General features: G+C 39.2%; 1 protein-coding gene across 3 annotated transcripts; it reads left to right on the top strand.

Moving 5' to 3' along the window:
- The first annotated feature begins 91 nt into the window (after positions 1-91).
- On the top strand, positions 92-18,203 carry nsun2 (NOP2/Sun RNA methyltransferase 2). Of its 3 annotated transcripts, XM_079484204.1 has the most exons (20): positions 92-326; positions 523-680; positions 1,328-1,432; positions 1,527-1,632; positions 1,746-1,817; positions 1,984-2,068; positions 2,469-2,661; positions 5,777-5,851; positions 6,101-6,231; positions 6,373-6,446; positions 7,443-7,573; positions 7,982-8,078; positions 8,538-8,758; positions 9,894-9,986; positions 10,436-10,571; positions 11,107-11,187; positions 12,949-13,087; positions 13,289-13,328; positions 17,526-17,602; positions 18,041-18,203. In XM_079484204.1, the coding sequence occupies exons 1-20, from the start codon at positions 243-245 to the stop codon at positions 18,052-18,054; spliced, it is 2,112 nt and encodes a 703-aa protein (XP_079340330.1). In that variant the 5' UTR covers positions 92-242; the 3' UTR covers positions 18,055-18,203. The 3 variants fall into 3 exon arrangements, with proteins under 3 accessions (XP_079340330.1, XP_079340329.1, XP_079340331.1); XM_079484203.1 differs by lacking the exon at positions 18,041-18,203 and having other exon boundaries at positions 115-326; positions 17,526-18,000; XM_079484205.1 differs by lacking the exons at positions 12,949-13,087; positions 13,289-13,328; positions 17,526-17,602; positions 18,041-18,203 and having other exon boundaries at positions 115-326; positions 10,436-10,731; positions 11,107-11,137.

Here is an 18,203-nt window from a genome sequence, read left to right as displayed (position 1 = left end):
TACTATTCAAAAACAGTACGGTTTTGTTGTGCGTTTCTTCTCCTTTTACGGAAAAAAGCGCACTTTTGCATAGGAGTCAGGCAAAGAAGTGGACACCCAAGGGTCTTTCCGCTTAAGCGTGCGCTTGTTTGGATTGCGTCAGGAACACGTGAGTTCACTAGGCGCAGAAGAGCGTGCAGTTTGTGATACAGTTAGTCAAGACGCATCGCAGGTTTATATCCAGAGTTATATGCATATCGAACATGGGAAGAAGAAACAGAAACAGACAAAGACCTCAGCGAAACAGAGACGACAGACCCGAAGGGAAGAGGAGCAGAGATGACGCAGTGAGTTTCCTATCTGCCTCGGCGTCTATATGTCTTTCGTTTTAATTGAACGTTTATTGACGTTAACGTGGACTGTTGAATACATTTCTCATATAGTCACATCAAAGTGATTGCTGTCAAGGGTGTGTCACTGTATAAACGCATGGGAGTATGTTGCACAGAGAGCATGTTCATTGATGGCGTGTTGTTTTGGCAGGGTTGGGGAGCTGGATACTCTGAAATCATCAAGGAGAACAAACTCTTCGAGCAATATTACAAAGAGCTGAAGATCGTCCCAGAGGGAGAGTTTGAGGAGTTTATGGACGCCATGAGGGAGCCGCTGCCAGCTACCATTCGCATCACAGGATACAAAAGGTAACGTGATCTTCAATGGAGATCCAGATCGTCATGTTGAATAACAAGCAGCAATTTGTCACTTGCATTGAGGCTTTAGTGAATAAGTGACTTAATCTTCTGCTCTCTGCATCTGTTCAGCTTATGTCTAGATGCATAGAAGCTACTAGATGTATAACATTCTCTAATACTTTATGCTGTTTGTAGAAAAGAAAATATGTATATTAGGGATGCACTGATACTATTTTATAAAGACCGAGTACGAGTACCACATTTCTTTCTGGCACTCGCCGATACCGATGCCTGAATATCTTTTCGCAACACTGTGATAGTAATAACAATAGAATAACTTCATAAGTAACGGCAAAAACACATTATGCAAATATAAATAATGTTTTGTGCTTGTCACAACTTTCATAGCAAGTTTCAGTCAGTTATGTCCCACGAGGTATCAGTATTCTGTATCAGTGCATTTTTATGAGTACGGGTACATGAGCTTAGTGTCAAGACTGATGCCATTATATTAATGCCTCAGCTTTCCATATTTAAAATGCATCTCTGTCGACACTGGCTAGATATCGGCAATAGCTAGTGGCCAAGCAAAATTGTTGACTACTATCATAGGTTGTACAGACAAAAAATCTTAAATTGTCATTTCCTAATAACAGCCATGCCAAAGAAATCCTTCATACTCTCAAAGAAAAATACTTCAAAGAGGTGCAGGACCTGGAGGTGGATGGACAGAAGATTGAAGCCCCACAGCCTTTAAGCTGGTGAGATGGATGAGATTTAATTTTGTTACACTATTACATAGATAAATAAAAAATGAAATGGTATTAAATGGAAGCTGATTTTGTACTATTACAGGTATCCTGATGAATTGGCCTGGCACACAAATTTAAGCAGAAAGATCCTCCGCAAATCTCCACTTCTAGAGAAGTTCCACCAGTTCTTGGTCAGCGAAACGGAATCGGTAAATAAAACATTTGTATTGAAAGTCAAACTCCTCTGTCTCAGCGGGTGCTGTATTTCCAGGTCTTGTGGTTTCAATAAATGCTTACGTTTTGTTCAATCTTTCACCATCAGGGTAACATTAGCAGACAGGAAGCTGTCAGTATGCTTCCGCCCCTCCTGATGAAAATCGAGCCTCATCATAAGGTGTGTGATCATCAGCATCAGAAGTTTCTTCGTATGATCTCTTGTGTTAAACAAACTTCCTCTAAATAGTTTATTAGTTCATTATAATGCTGTAGGTTCTCTCGACCTCTCGAGAATTGTTTGATTTGCAGGATCTCATCGCTATCTCTCTGGCTTGTATGAATAGATTCTGGACATGTGTGCGGCTCCAGGATCAAAGACCGCTCAACTTATAGAGATGCTTCACTCTGACATGGATGTGCCTTTTCCTGGTACAGCATTTACTCAGTCATTCATAAAACGCTCTGGATTTACCAAAATGCATTTACCTATAATTAGGGAAGCACCAATACATTTTTTTTCTGATACGGATGCCTGTACCTTTTCACAACACTAATAGAGAGTATACATTTTTATAGAGACTTATAAAAATAGAAAAGCTTCATAATTACAAACAAATCCACCTTAAACATTATGTAAAAAAGAAATGGTTTTATGTGCTTGTCACAAACTTTCAAAGCAAATTTCAGTCAGTTATGTCACATGAGGAACCGGCCTTTGGTATCGGTGCATTTGAATGAGAACGAGTATAAGAGCTCAGCCCTCGAATCCGATACTGGTATCAGTGCATCCCTACATGTAATGTCACGGTCATCTCTTCTGCTTCTACAGAGGGTTTTGTCATTGCCAATGATGTGGATAACAAGCGCTGTTACCTGCTGGTCCATCAGGCCAAGAGATTAAACAGTCCGTGCATTATGGTGGTTAACCATGACGCCTCCATCATTCCACGTCTGCAGTTTGATCGGGACGGAAAGAAGGAAGTCCTGTTTTACGACAGGATCCTGTGTGATGTACCTTGCAGGTGAGATGAAGCTTATCAGTTTGCATGTCATAATGTTATTGTGGGGGTTGCTTTCTAAATATAGCTTCATTGTAAAGAAAATCCCCCCAGTTCTTCTGTGAAAAAATATTTTTCTGCCAGCTGGGATGGCAGTAACTTTTTTTTACCATCTTGGGAATTTGCTGTCTTTTTCTGTAATTTTACGCTTTAGATAAAACAATTAAAATGTGAGTTTTTGACAGCATATGTGGAAAAAATAACAGAACAAAAGTTTTTTTTATGTCAGGCTCGGATAACTCAAAAACTATATATTATAAAATAGATTGTAATATTGTACAATATGATTGTACCATTATATTGTAAGAACATTAAAACTTTAGCAGTATTCTTATTTGCTCTCAAGGTTAGAAACTTGTATTCTCAAACATCATAGCTAGCAGATGCTTGTTTGTACACAGATGGCGCTGTTGTGACCACATTTAATACAGTGATCACATTTACAGGCTCGGGTGAGATTTGTGCTGAATTAGATTCTCCTCCCAGCTTGTAACCTCATATTTCAGAGCTTATATTTGCCGTCTATACTTGGCCTGAGCAGAATCAGGTGCCAAGCATAACACAGGCTCTTGTGTTCGAGGCAGATCAAACGTCTTACACGCACAGTGTGGTCCGGCTGTTTAAACATTTCTCCTCATTGATCAGATGGTTTTAGGTCAACTTTAAGGATGTAATTATGGACTTTTTTTGCCCACATAGGACCCACGGCTCTGTAACTAAAAGGGTTCTTTTTTGAATAGCAGTTTTATTTGAAGTCAGATGTTCTGCCCTGTAACAAAAAAAAACCTTTAAGGGTTGTTAAATGGTAGTTACAGCAGCGACCTGGTTAAGAAATGTCATTGAGATTTAAACACCCTTTAATGTTTATTCTTGTTTTAAACTTTTTAAGCTGCACGAAACAACTTTTTAAGCTAAACAAAAGTATATGATTTAAATCCGACTGCTGTATGCTTTCTGTCTTGAGACCTGTTAGACATGTGGCTATCAAGAAAAAAATGTGTGTTGCTGTGGAAGAACATCTATAATTTGTTTATTAAATACTAAATATACCAGAAAAGTTTGAAGATTAAAGCGTCGTTTATTAGAGTAAAGTATATTTACATTGACATTTATTCATGTGGCAGACGTTTTCATCTAAAGCCACTTACAAGAAGGAGAGCATATATAAAATATAACTTCATATGAAGTGTCAGTATAATTGTTTATAAGTATTTCTTTCTACTCAATTGGGGGACGACCACATGGCAACGCTTAATGTCAAGCCCTGAAAAACATTCTGTCCAATTAAAACATGAAAACATGCTCTTAAACTGCTGATTATTCGTTCTATATATAACATAAATGCTATATGTAGATACAAGATGTTATGGTTTATAATCTGTCACAAACCTACAGTATATAGCAAACAGTAAACTGACTGAAAGCTAAAAGTACTTTATTACTGCTGCATTTTCGTTTACTTATGCGGTACAGAAAAAGTGTCCGTTTATTTACCTGCTCTTGGTGTCTGCAGGTATTTATATGCGACGTGTCTTTGGCAAGAGAAGCTGCGCTCACGGAGCGTAATGTGTTCAAATGAAACGCGTTTGGTGCTAATTACAGATATTTGTAGATAAAGCGGATGTGTATATTAATCAACATAAATGTCCATCAGTGCACGTGATGTGTACATCTCAGTTATGTAGAAGAAAGATAAGCCGGGTGAAAACCTGTCATCCGGTGGTAACTGGACTGTTGCTTTGGCAACGAATGTTGTCATTTTTTTATCTGTTTTTCAGGTGGTTGACGCAACATTTGTTCCCAAACGCGTTCTCTGTCCGCTGGTGAAAGTGTGCTTACCTGTGTATGCACGCACATGTCTGTGTTTGTGCGCGTGCGTCGGGCCACATAGAAATGACATGCATGTAAAAAGATATAACATGATAGCTATTTAATATGAGAACAAGGTATAGACATGTTATATATCAAAGGTAACCTTAAATTACTTCTCTTGTGATCTGACACTACATAAAAGAGGGGCGATAAATGCCGTTGGAGGGACGGGGCGCCCCCTTAAGGTAATGGTAGGGGAACACTGAGTGTTTCGTCTTAGTATTTCTGGATTCATGATTTTAATACAAATGTATAATGCGACACTGTGTTATAAAGACACAAAAAATTGACAATTAAATATTTGAGAAATAATTCAAAGGAAATAGGTAAAGGAAGGAAGGAAAAGGGCTAATAATTCAAAGGAAATAGGTAAAGGAAGGAAGGAAAAGGGCTAATAATTCAAAGGAAATGGGTAAAGGAAGGAAGGAAAGGGGCTAATAATTCCTTGTATTTATTCATTTTATTTCAGCAAACAGTGCGGCACAAATCTGAAAATATACTGCACATAAAAATGTTGTCAAACAAATTTAAATTAATATTGGCAGTATGGATTATGCTCTTTTATGAAGTGTCATATTATACTTCCACTGTATACAAAATCTTGATCCTGTCTCAGTGACTTTTAGCCATATTAGCTTAGGTCTATTTGAAGGGGGATATATTTGCCTACTTGGATTCACTCTTTCCCTGGATACATGTGCTTGTTTGTGAGGGAACCAAGAGAGCAGGTGCGTTCTGCCATGTGACATGAAAATGACGCTTTTACTTCATACAACCATACACTGACGATTTAAATACAAGAGACAGATTTGTTACTTATTTATCATTTATTGGCATTGGATTGATTTTTGTGTGTTTCGAGAGTATGGGGTAAGAGAAAAAGCTGCAAGAAATCATACTGTTCCATTTGCATTTCACGCACTGCAGAAATCCTTTTGCGGACCCCCTGGACATGTAGTTCCCACTTTGAGAACCCCTGGGTTAGAGGATTTGCTGAATGCATGTATTTGTTTTACCTTTGCCATTAAAATAGATCACAGTTTTGATTTAGGTTTATATTAGCACTTAAAGAAGCAATAGAGTGGCATATCAGAATCTGCCATAAAAATCCATTAGGCTGCGTTATTCCCTAAAGACGCATGGAACGATATACAATTATTGAAATGAAACGAACAGCAGGCATCATGAAACGCTTTTATCTCCACAGTGGTGATGGTACCATGAGGAAGAACATTGATGTGTGGAAAAAATGGACAACCAGCAACAGCCTACAGCTCCATGGGTAAGATAAGTGCAGTTTACTGAGGCTGTAATTCACAACTGTATGTCATTTTTACTGATAATACACAGTATATATTGGAGAAAAGGAATATTTTCCCTATTGAACGGCTATGTGAAAATGAGCACACTGCTGGATACTTTATCCCACAAATAGTCTTTGTGTTGCACTTTCATTGTGGCTGTGTGTGCATGCAGGTTTTTCAGGTCTTCGTGTGATGTGCGTGTCTTGATTTCTTTTGTTTTCTGACAGGCTGCAGTTAAGGATCGCAGTGCGTGGAGTTGAACAGCTGGCAGTGGGGGGCAGGATGGTGTACTCCACCTGCTCTCTAAACCCAGTGGAGGATGAAGCTGTCATCGCCGCCCTGCTGGAGAAGAGTGAAGGTACGTTCAAATAGACTAACGCAACAGAAGCCTATCAAAAATGCACCTGGTGCCTAAATTAAAGCTACATTTGCATTTTTGTGATATTTCTTGCTGTCGTTTTACGTCTGTCTGTCTCCTTTCCTCATTTGTCTCAATCAGGTGCTTTAGAGTTGGCAGATGCCTCTTCAGATCTCCCAGGCCTCAAATATATGCCTGGGATTACATCTTGGAAAGTAATAAACTATTATCCCATATTTTTGACATGATTATCTTTTTGTACTGTTGAGTCTTAAGCGTTTTCTTTTGGGATTATTTTTACAGGTTTCATTTATCAAAATGAATTTAATACAGCAGGGTGAGGGGTTATAGGTGGTGGTAGGTGGACAAATATATTTGTTTATACTGGCATATAGACGGTTTCATCTTAACAACATAAACCAACAATACTGCGCATGCGCGTTTTTGTGACCCCCAATTGAACTTCAGGGACACATTCACAAACAATGGAGTGCCTGTAGATTATTTACAATGAAAAGAAACTGTGAAGAACTGTTTCTTGGCTAAACTTGTCTCTCCAATATTTAGAATTTAGACCAATGTACCATACGGTTTGTTTAAATGCGACCAAACTACAGGACCCATTCAACAAATTGTTTATTTAATACAATTATTCGACTGTAAAATAGCAATACAAATGAATATGAACATAAATTAATTTAAATATAAATTATTTTATTAAATACTAGCTAAGTCTATTTACCAGGCATCTTGAATTTGTCATTCTTCAAGAACTATATATTTTTGGGCCGTTATTTACTTAGTCGCTGTCTGCTTAAACTTTACCTGCAACAAAAAGCTGAAGACCCATTGTGATGGTTTCAGTTTGTTCAAGCAATGTCACCACATTAATGTTCTTACGGTTTGACTTGAATAACATGTTATGTAACAAATTCTCATTTAATATGTACTATTAGTATCCGGATTTTATGGGTGCTTGAATATTTCTGCTTTCGTGTGCAAATATAAAGCCATCACAAATGGTTGAGGTGTCTTTTACCTGTGCTTTGTGTCCATCATCTCTGCCTTAAATAGATAAATTACCACAGAAATGGTTGGATTTGTGACGTTAGACGTGAATTGGATTTCATTAGAATTATAAGTATAATGCGTTTTTCAGTGCTGTTCGAATCTGTTAGATTTTTAAACTCGGTTTGTCTTTTTTTCCAAAGCTGATGACCAAAGAGGGTCAGTGGTACTCAGACTGGTCGGAAGTCCCAACACGTCGACACACTCAGATTAGACCCACCATGTTTCCCCCCACAGATTCGGAGAAGTTGGCGAATATGAAGCTAGAAAGATGGTGAGTTGCTTTGCAACTTAAAGGGATACTTCACCCAAATATGAAAATTCTGTCATTTGCTCGCCTTGAGTTGTTCCAAATTTGTATTTGTAAGTGTCGAAGTTCTGATGAACACAGAGAAAGATATTTGGAATAATGCTTGTAACCAGACAGATGTTGCCCCCCATTGACTCCCATAGTAGTTAAAATACAATGGTAGTCAAAAGTGCCCCAAAATGTCATCTTGTCCTGTTGATCACAAAAGTGAGGATTGACATCACTGTTTTAGAGCTGTTTTACCAAAACTATCCACCAGATGTCAGTATACCACTGTCGATTCCGTAATGCTCTGCGTGCCCAGTTGACATGTAAAGCTTCTCAAGTCGTGAATGTGTCATGATACATTTTTGATGTGTCTTGTGTTTTCAGTATGAGAATCCTGCCCCATCACCAGAACACTGGTGGCTTCTTTGTAGCTGTGCTGGTGAAGAAGGAGCCCATGCCCTGGAACCGCCGTTTCCCTAAGGTATCAGACACTGATCCGCTCATATCATCACCCTTACGTTAATGCCTTTCCCTCACTTCTGTGGATCACAAAAGGGTTGTATGGACTGCTTTTTATAGTGTATATTTGTCTGTTTTGGAATGTCTGGTCTATAACATTTCATTGTCTCCTTTCTTCCATTTCACTAAGCATCTTCTTTTGTGGTTCATGGGGAAACATAGTAGTTTGAATAAATGACCGAATGTTATTTGTGGGTGAACCCGTTTCCTTTTTAAGCACCACGTAGGTTTGAATGAAGGATTTGGAAACTAGGGTTAAGAGAATTCTCTAGAAGGAAATGGGAACAAAGCAGATATACTTTCTTTACAATATGATTACAATAAACAACCTTTTATTCTTATGAATCGCATTTGTTATTGCCTTTGAATTAGGATGCTAACATTTGTATACCACAATATCATTGTGTCTTTCTCCTTCTAGCTTCCTAATAAGGATGCAAACTCCTCCAATGAGGTCACCCCCACAGAAGAGACGCACGCTGAGGTCACCCCCACAGAAGAGATGGCCACTGAGGTCACCCCTGTACACGACTCTCCCACTGACATCCCTGTCGAAGCAGTGAGCGAGACTCCTGCAGAGGGCAACCCATCTGTCCCAGATGCCCCTCACCTCCCAGAGGCAAAGAAAGATAATGTTTTTTGGTGAGTGACCTCAATCAGGTGTGTGTGCACATGTATGCATGCATGCAGGTGGTCTTGTGATAACCCAATAGTGTTGGGACAAAGATGGTATGTGGAGAAATTTTTAGGTCACGATGAGGTAAACGGCTTATGAATTAAACTAAATAATGTTTATTTGAAAATGTAAAAATGCAGGAAGTTTTGATGGTTAGGTTTAGGTGATAAAATATACAGTTATGCACTTTGTAGAGTATAAAAACAATGATGTCTATGTAAAGTTATAGACTCCAGTGTGCGGGTGGACAGGAATGCCTGTGAGCAACACTTGGCACCAATATTGAATTATAGCAGTCTAATAACTGAAATAATTTACACTAAATAATATTGGAAGTCTGCGATCTCATGGGAGCTTGAATATGGGCACATTACTATTTGAAACCAATATACTTTAGTTGTTTATTGAAGGAATACTTACTTTCGCAATGAAATGAGCTTGTGTTATTCCAAACCTGCATGACTTTCTTCTGAAATGAATGTTTTTAACCAAACAACATTGGCCCTTATTGACTTCCATTGTATGGAAACAAAACCACAGAGACATTAAAATGCAGTGATATATTTCCACCCTAAAAAGTGCATTCTTAAAGTCCCAGTGAAATAGGTTTTCATTAATTATTAACAAAAAACGCTACAATGTTTCATCAATGTGGGTCATTCTCTTTTCAAAATTCATGTGGCATCATAATCTTTAGTTAAAATCTGAAAATGCACTTCCTTTCTGTAATGACTCTCTGTCTTAAATGACGCATGTTAGACCGCTTGGGCGGAGCATCCATTATCTCCTCTCCTTCAACTGTCAGTCAGCTTCCAGTTCCATTTCAAAATGCAATCCAATCAAATCGCAGAGAAAGGCGAAAGCCACACCCACAATTTTTTCGCTCAGAAATGTGTCAAAATACGGAAGTTAAAAGGTTTGTAATTTCTGGTTCACGGGGACTATGTGTTTGGAACCATCGAGCGCACTGTGAACCACGTGACCATGCGGTGGCGAGATCAAAGTGTGTCGCAACTCTGTTTTTCAAAGGCTCAGGTGTTTAGCATTGCAGTTCAACTAGTCAACTCGTTCCCCATTAACATGAACTGTTCTGTGTTCCAGCCCTCCTCCGCTAAAGAAGATGAAACTCTTTGGCTTCAAAGAGGATCCTTTCGTATTCCTGACAGAGGACGACCCTATTTTCCCTCCCATCCAGTGAGTACATCTCCTCTCTTTTAACAAAGCCATTGCTACTCAATACAAACATGCTTATGGGTTTTTATGCAGCATTTGCCTGATCCCATTTTATTCTGACCACACTTCTGTTCATATACACGCATATAAAGGCCCAACCCAGTAAACAGGGTGTGTAGCAGACTTTTATGTACAATAACAACATTCATCTCTGTATATATCCGAAGCGAACCAATCACATGAATGGCCTGTGATCGTGATCATTAGGTGGTTTGTGGCTCCTTTTGTCTGTGGTGAATGTTGTTTATTTATTTCCTGCCACAGATGCTACCATGTTGGCAAGCCGCCACTTTGACTTGGACAGTTGGAGACGACGCCTCTGCGTTCGTACCATATGTTGCCGTGTGTTTGCCGCACTTGATTTCTTTTTCTTTTGTCTAACCATCATTTATTTTAATATTTTGTTTCAGGACTTTCTACAACCTTTCCCATGATTTCCCCAAACTCAACGTGCTGACTCGAACCCATGAAGGAAAGAAGAGGCACTTGTACATGGTGTCCAAAGAGCTGCGCAACGTTCTGCTCAATAACAGCGAGCGAATGAAGGCAAGCGCACACAGTCAGTCTGAAGACCCTTCCTCAGCTCCAGCAGTGATTGAGCGTGGCATTCAGGCAGATGGGGACAGCAGACCCTCCATTATCTCATCTCTATCTGTGCTCCAGTAGCTCCACATTTATCAAGCATGAAACAGCCATCTGCCGCAATGTAAACAGACATCACTGGAGTTAGAAGTGTTCTTTGTCTTTAAGATACTAAATTAAGATACTTCATTCAATAAGGGTGTTGATGTGAAGTAGTGTCCATAAACCTATTGAATGTAAAGGGAAGAAAGTGATGTGTAGGGCCGCTGTCCTGCAGAGTTAGCACTCCTTAAACATTGTGATCATAAGAGTCGAAGTTGACCAGGGTCTTCAGGATCAAAATCAGACCGGAGTGAGCTGAACTGGACACTCTTAAAAGAAACTGTGGCCAGTGAAAGTTGACCACCTTGAGTTTATTTAAATGTGGTGTGATCATGGAGCATGTGTAAAAGGGAGAAAGTGAAATAATATCAAGTGTTCATTTTGTGTCTTGTTACAGGTAATAAACACAGGAGTGAAGGTGTGGTCCAGGAATAATGATGGTGAAAATTTTGGCTGTGCATTTAGACTGGCTCAAGAGGTGAGTGTCTTCGGTTGAACCCAAGGTTATTGTAGTTTACGAGAATAAACATTTGAAAGCATTTTTGTTTATTGAAATCAAATAAAATATTGACCTAAAAGTATTATGAAAAAATAAACTGACATGGTCAGAAACAAACGTTTTGTATAATGTACGGCCCTTTTTCAATAAAAGAATCTGCCTAATGCGTTAATGTATGCCTCTAAACTTGATTTCAGTTTATGCCAAAGCACTAAAATTATAATAATAAATAATACAAATTAGTTTACTAAAATGAAAACCATTTAGATTTTTGCCATCAAATAAAATATTGACCCAAAAATAAACCAAATTTATTTCAGTTGATACCCGAGGCAACATTTAAAAATGGGTTTTAAGCACAAAAATTATAATATTAAACAAAAATAAAATTGTATCAATATTGTATAGCAATATAAAAAAATAACAAAACCATACAACAAAGTTGCTTAATATTAAACAAAAGTGAACATAAAAGCTAAATATCTCAAAATGAAAGCTAGATTAAAATATCAATAAAAGATCAATAAAACTGAAATCAAAACCATAATAACTGGTTGAACCAAGACTGTTTAATTTAATTCCGCTCAATTTTATTTCTATAGTTCTTTTCACAATTTTTATAGCAGCGTTACACACATTGAGTAAAAAATACGAGCGCATGAATAAATAAATTAAAGACAAGGCATCCAAAATCATTTACACTGATAATGAGCTTGATATATAAAAATGGTCCTGTGCTGCGTTTCCCAAAGGCATCGTAGCCTTATTGTGTGTTCACACCAAACGCGAATGAAGTGTTAAGCGCGAGTGATTTACATGTTAAGTCAATGCAAAGACACGATGATTTACTTGCGGTGCGATTCGTGTGAATGAGGCGGCACGAATTGCATGTTCGTGTGATTTGAAAAATCAGAACTTTGAGAGTTTAGCCGTGTTAACCAATCAGGAGCTTGCTCTACTAGGGCCGTGAGCGAGCGGCAGAAGCCCCTCCCATGACGTGAATTCGCGTCTGTAATGAAGGGAATTTCACAAGCGAATGATGCGGGTAAACTGTGTCCAACTACACGCGAATCGTGCGATTTACTGCGTTTGGTGTGAACACTCTTATTAGGCTTTGATGCTTTTGGGAAACGCAGCCCTGTATCTTTTATTACTAATCATTATAAATTTGTCATTATAGTGTCATATTATATTGTACAGTTAATTTATACATGGTTACTTCCCATAGTTTACCAAAATATGCCTTGCCATGTGAAATGTATAACGGAGAGGTTTAATTTGCTTCTCTATAAGAACGTGTGTATATATTGACCAAAATTGCATAAATATATATAAGAACGTGTGTATATATTGACCAAAATTGCATAAATATATGTAAGGAGTAATTGAACGTGGGCCGTTTAATTATTTGAAAATAATACACACCCCGAGGTGGTAGTGTGGCCACCATGCAAAGCGCAGCATTATTTTCTAGGTATTCAACGGACCGGAATCAATTATTGTGCTTATACCACAGTTAAACTTGGTGCAGTCATATGGAACTGTAATTCGGTCGACAGATCTCGAACAACTACATAGGTGTGCGTTTAACTGAAAAATAATGCACGCCTTTCACGATGAAGGATACAACAGCCCCGTGGTGTAAATGTGTATATTACATACATATTTTTTGTGTGGGATTTTTATGTCTGCGTGTGATTGAGAGTAAATTTGAACTCTGGGGTGATCTTCTTTTTCCAGGGTATATACACCCTCTGCCCCTACATCAGAGCCAGGATCGTCAACATCAGCGTGGAGGACGTGAAGGTTCTCCTCACCCAGGAGAACCCGTTTCTCAGCACGCTGTGTGAAGATACTCACAATCATGCCAAGAAACTTGGTCAGTATCTTCCAAGTGACTGAATTCTAACATATTTTTACATTTAGAAGGCAAACTATGCCAATGATGTCTGACTTAACAATGTCATTGTGGTAAAACAACACTAGTCTGCAGGGCTGCAATTTGCATGCTTATATGCTTTTCATTAACTTCAGCGTCATTGCATTATCTCTCTGAAATATGATTTTTTTTTTTCTCCAGAAATGGGCAGCATTGTTTTAAGATATCTGCCAGATCCACAGTAAGTGCTCATCTTCTTTATCGCTGGTATTACTGTCCAAACCTCACGCTTCAGGCATGGACGTATATTCTGTGCTTGCGTTTTATGAAGAGGGTGAGCTCAACACAACGTTGCTCGATTTAAAATCCTTGGCAGCTGCCTTAAGGTCCACTCTCTACATATGCCGCTATACTTCAAATTATAGCATCCTAACTGAAATGGAGCCTTTAAGTGACCGTACATCATGCACACTATTGTGATAAAGTGCACCAGAGACAGAAGTATACACTTCCAACTTCCAAAAGTTTCGAATGACATGATCATCTGGGATGGCATGAGGGCGAACCAGTCACAAGTTATTTTTTGATGTTGCTAAGCTAACAAGTTCCCATGGCTGTGTCTGAAATCGCATACTGTGAACATACGAACTGAATTTAAATGAGTACCCCTCGGCCGTTAAAACAGTATGTTCTATGTTGTATGAATACATTTCGGACATACTTCGCCGCCATTTTTTATGGTCATGTGACCTGTATGTTCTTTGACCTATGACGTATTATTAAACAACCTATACGTGAGCGTTGATGATAACATAATTTAGCCACAAGAAATCCATTTATTGGCACTTGCATTAAAAAACGGACGTCCGCCTTTAAATTTCCGCCATATTTATTTACTTTTGAAGTGTGACCGCTGCTCAGCTCCCGTGGCATCATGGGATAGATAAGTGCCCATCCAATCCACACTCGCGAATCTCGTCGGAAGTAGTAGACCATCCAGGTATTTCGTGCCTACTGTTTTTTTGCATACAGAGGTTAGATGGTTAGTTGTCAAAACTTTAATATTTCTAAACCGGCAGTTTACAGTGTTGTGTAGAAGGTGTAGATGTTCTGTATCCAGCATCACTGGCCGGGAGGAGAGCAGGAGTTGTATGTACACAGAGGGCTTTGTGATGGCACTCCTGCCATTCATCAACCAGTCAGGAGACAAATGAATGGAGATTGAGCGCTTTGTAGTCATTACTCCCCTTGTCTCATAATTAAAGGGCTCGAACTGATTCACCCGGCTTCCTCTTCATAGATAAACAGCTCTTCATTGTTGCTCTCAGCAGAACGCTCATCGTTCGGCTCGCCAGATAGTCATGTTTCACGTTGATGGCCCTTACCATGTCGAAAACTAGTCAATCCGAAGTGTGTTCTCTTTATCTCTCGTTCTCCGTCACACACAAACACGCCCAACATTTCAACCGGTAGACCTCGTTGGGATTTGTATAGATGTTTGTGGTGGTGCCAGATGTTCCCTGTTTGGCCTTTAGACCTAGCGCACTACAACAAAGAAACTTTTCGGGCTTTCATGTTTTCAGTCTGCAACAAAAGCTCTTGATTGTAACCACCAGCCGTTTTATAATCATGACATCAGCAATGACTGGATGCAAAACCCAGCTGGCCGTATTATTGGGTATTTCGTTCTGAACAAATCTGGGAAAATCAATTGAGCCATTGGCTCCTATAGAGGAAAAACACAGGCACCAAATACTTTTTTTAAGAGCCTCATAACATGAACTTACATTTTTAATGACGGTTATCCTGTTGTGTGTACATCTTTATGATCACACAAAGCTTTTTTAAGTTGTTTTTCCTCATAATCAAGAGCATCCATTCGTGTTAATTCTGCACAAAAATTTGGGAAAAATCCGCTGAATTCCTTGGAGATCCGCGGGTTGCCTAATCGGGCTCTGATACGCTGAGTGAGGAAAAGACAGAGAGCAGAGCACCGACTCTATGCATGTTGGAAAAGGCCGGTCGCACCGCTGCTGCTAAGAGTCGAGGGAGTCAGGCGCTCTTACGCAGCCTCTAGTGTCTGTCACTAGAGCACCTCTTGGGGTTTGGAAGTGAGGTTTACCTGCATAGCTCTCTCTCCCTCTCGTCGGCTTTCGGTACGCTGGCTTTTTCGTTTTTTAAATGCGGTGCTTCTGTTTGGAAACACTTTAAAAACAAGCAAATTTGCAGTGCTGGTCTCTGCTAAAATATAATTCGCAAAGTAATCTTTTTGCGAACGTTTTAGTCGCTGTCTGGAGCCCTGACAAATTGGTCCAAAAAGTGACCAAGCCCTTCCATGTTTGTGTGAACCAACTTTTAATTGTCAGGGTTGTAGGATGAATGGCCAGTAGTCAAACAAACTGAAAGAGCCAATGTTACTAGGTCAGGGTGGTCAAGACATCAGAAATGGCGTTTGGAAGTGCCATGTTGTTCAGGGTTTTGGCGATATTAACTCTGTGAATGGTTTATGGTTGTTTAGATTAATGTACAGGTATATAAGGCGGCAAACCTTTTTGTAATGTGTGCTTGTGGTACTGTTTTCAAGAAATGTTTTCATCTTGTATTTAATACAGACATGCTGTTAAAGTAGCAATCCGTAAAATTTGCCTCTCCGTCGCCATCTCTCTTTGAAACATAAAATTGAGGGGGTTTTCTGCAATGCCGTGGCTGACAGCCTAGCCCACACAGTGATCCTATTCGATGTAGGTTCTGCACATCATGAATATAAATCATCAAACTGGTTGAGGAGAGACTGATTCTATAAGTAAAAAATCTGAAAGAATCTAAAGAAATGTTTACACAGGGTTCACAAGGGTCATATCTGGAAGGTCTATTCCAGACATTGAAAGTCATGGAATTTTTGTTTCACTTCAAATTTTAGTTTCCTTTTTTTTATACTGTACTTTGGCCTTGAAGATAACACTAAAAATGTGTAAAAAACCACATTTTATTCCCTTCCTGCTTGTCACCTGGCAATCATTTTAGTCAAATGCAGTCACCTGTAGGGTTGTCATGGTACTATAAATATATCTTACGATACTATACCTTATGAAATATCACAATACCGAGTAGTATTGCCATGCTGTGTCACGTAATATTTGGATCTGTGTATTAAGGATTTTAATTATGAACATGTTTTGTTTTGAGAATTGTATTATACGGCACACAATTACAGTATAAAATTTTGTAATTGGATAATTTTTAGCAAATACTGTAGTATTCTATAACATTTACTGTGGTAAGATTTAAAAACACCAGTGTCTGGTCATGTTAGCAACATTTACTGTAGTTACTACTAAAGAAAAATTTTTGAACACATGAACTGATTCATTCAATGTGCGACAAATTGCATTTATAGCGATGCTTATAAACACTGCAAAAAAGACGATGAAAGCGTTCAAATGAACGTTAAAGCACACATGCAACATTAGTTACGGCACTACGATACTACCGTTTATAAAACGAAGCGGGATCGCAGGATTTTTTAAGCTTTGGCATCGCGATGCTACCGCAGCACCGGTACACCGTGCAACCCTAGTCACCTGTGGCTCTTATCTAAGGCAAAATGGCCTTTGGCTAAAAACAACAACTTCAAAAACTGGGTTTCGTTCATTATAGGCCATGGAAATAAAACTTTTTTGAATTATCCCCAATATATATAGTTAATGTGACTCCAGTGGTTTAAGCTTAACAAGAACACTTTTTGTGTGTAAAAATAACGACTTCATTCAACAAATTCTCTGATGTGTCATTTTCCGGCACTCGTTCACGAGAGCACCACGAGGCACGCCTCTGGTGCTTGCGTAGAGCGCTGACTCCTTTCTGCGCCTTGAGAGACGTACATGAAAGTGAGAAACTAATAAAAAGAAGAGAATTTTGGGTGAACTAACCCTTTTCATCAGTGTTATTGATGTGTTGCTTTCACATGTATGGTCTAAATTAAGCCTAGGAAGTGATTCTGTGAATATAAATCGCTTTCTGTTCTCATTAATAGCCCCCATAACACACTGGCACACATTGACGCATGCATAGTTGTTCACAGTTTTGTCACGCTGAATGACAGGAACCAACAGGAGCTCTGATGTCACCGCAATTAGCAGCCCATGGCACTTCGGTGTCATTCTCCACCGTTGGCAGCATGCTGCTGGATCCCCACACAAAAACATGACAGGATTGTTGCAGCACCAGTCTGATTAACTTTCACACTCGCTCTCCATACGTACGATCAAAGTTATTTTTATAGTACCCCATCCACCACCATCACACTGCTAGTATTAGAGCTTTCTTCTCATTTCCTCTTTCTTCCTTCTCGTCTTCCTTTGTCATTTCATTCTTTGGACCATTTCCTTTCTTGTGTCTTCTAATTGGCTCCTTTTGCGTTCTTTCCCCATCTCTTCAGGAACCCTGATGCACCCCAGTGCCCCATAGATCTGTGTGGCTGGAGGGGAAAAACATCCATCAGGGCTTTCGTTTCACGTAACGAACGGCTTCATTACCTCCGCATGGTGGGCGAGGAGGTCTTCCGTGACAAACCGGGAAGTAGGGACAACGCTCCTACAGAAGCCCAGGAAGGGAACGCTGAAGATACCGAGGTTCAGGGTGAAGAAGAGGGAAGTTCAATAAAGCAGAAAGATGCAGAAGCAGAGCTAAACTCTTCAGAATCCAACCCTAATGGAACCGAACTTGCTGAAAGCACTTGAAATGGGACTCTGAGTTCAATGTATTGACCTGGGTGGAGCACATAAGAATAAACTGCTTTTCCAGTCGCCCTTTGCGTACCAGGATGGTTGCCTCTGTAGAACTGTCAGATGAAATTAAAATGGCTGATCTTTTTTTTTCTTTGGTTATTTTATGATTAAAGCATATGCTGTTTGAGATGTTTTTATATTTTTTATCTCTGTTCACGTTGAGAAGCCGTAACAAATTAAAAGTTCTATTAAAAATCTGCCCTGTTCCTAGTTCATTGAGTAAGCCATGTGTACAGTAAAGGCTTCCCACTAATGCATTGCATTTGCGTGAACTCTTACACATTGTAATTGTTGAAAACTTTTAATAAAACCACATTTGTTTATCTCCT

This window comes from Barbatula barbatula, assembly GCF_947034865.1.
Source record: "Barbatula barbatula genome assembly, chromosome: 21".
NCBI classification, from domain to species: domain Eukaryota; kingdom Metazoa; phylum Chordata; class Actinopteri; order Cypriniformes; family Nemacheilidae; genus Barbatula; species Barbatula barbatula.
The sequence above is the reverse complement of the archived record's forward strand: the minus strand, read 5'-3'. Positions and strand labels throughout refer to the sequence as shown.

Bases quoted from the DNA above. Each gene is read 5' to 3' on its own strand.
- nsun2 (XM_079484203.1), top strand. From the start codon at position 243: ATGGGAAGAAGAAACAGAAACAGACAAAGACCTCAGCGAAACAGAGAC. The intron at 2,662-5,776 runs GTGAGATGAAGC...TTATCTCCACAG, and splicing joins CTGTGTGATGTACCTTGCAG to TGGTGATGGTACCATGAGGA. The intron at 9,987-10,435 runs GTGAGTACATCT...ATTTTGTTTCAG, and splicing joins CCTATTTTCCCTCCCATCCA to GACTTTCTACAACCTTTCCC.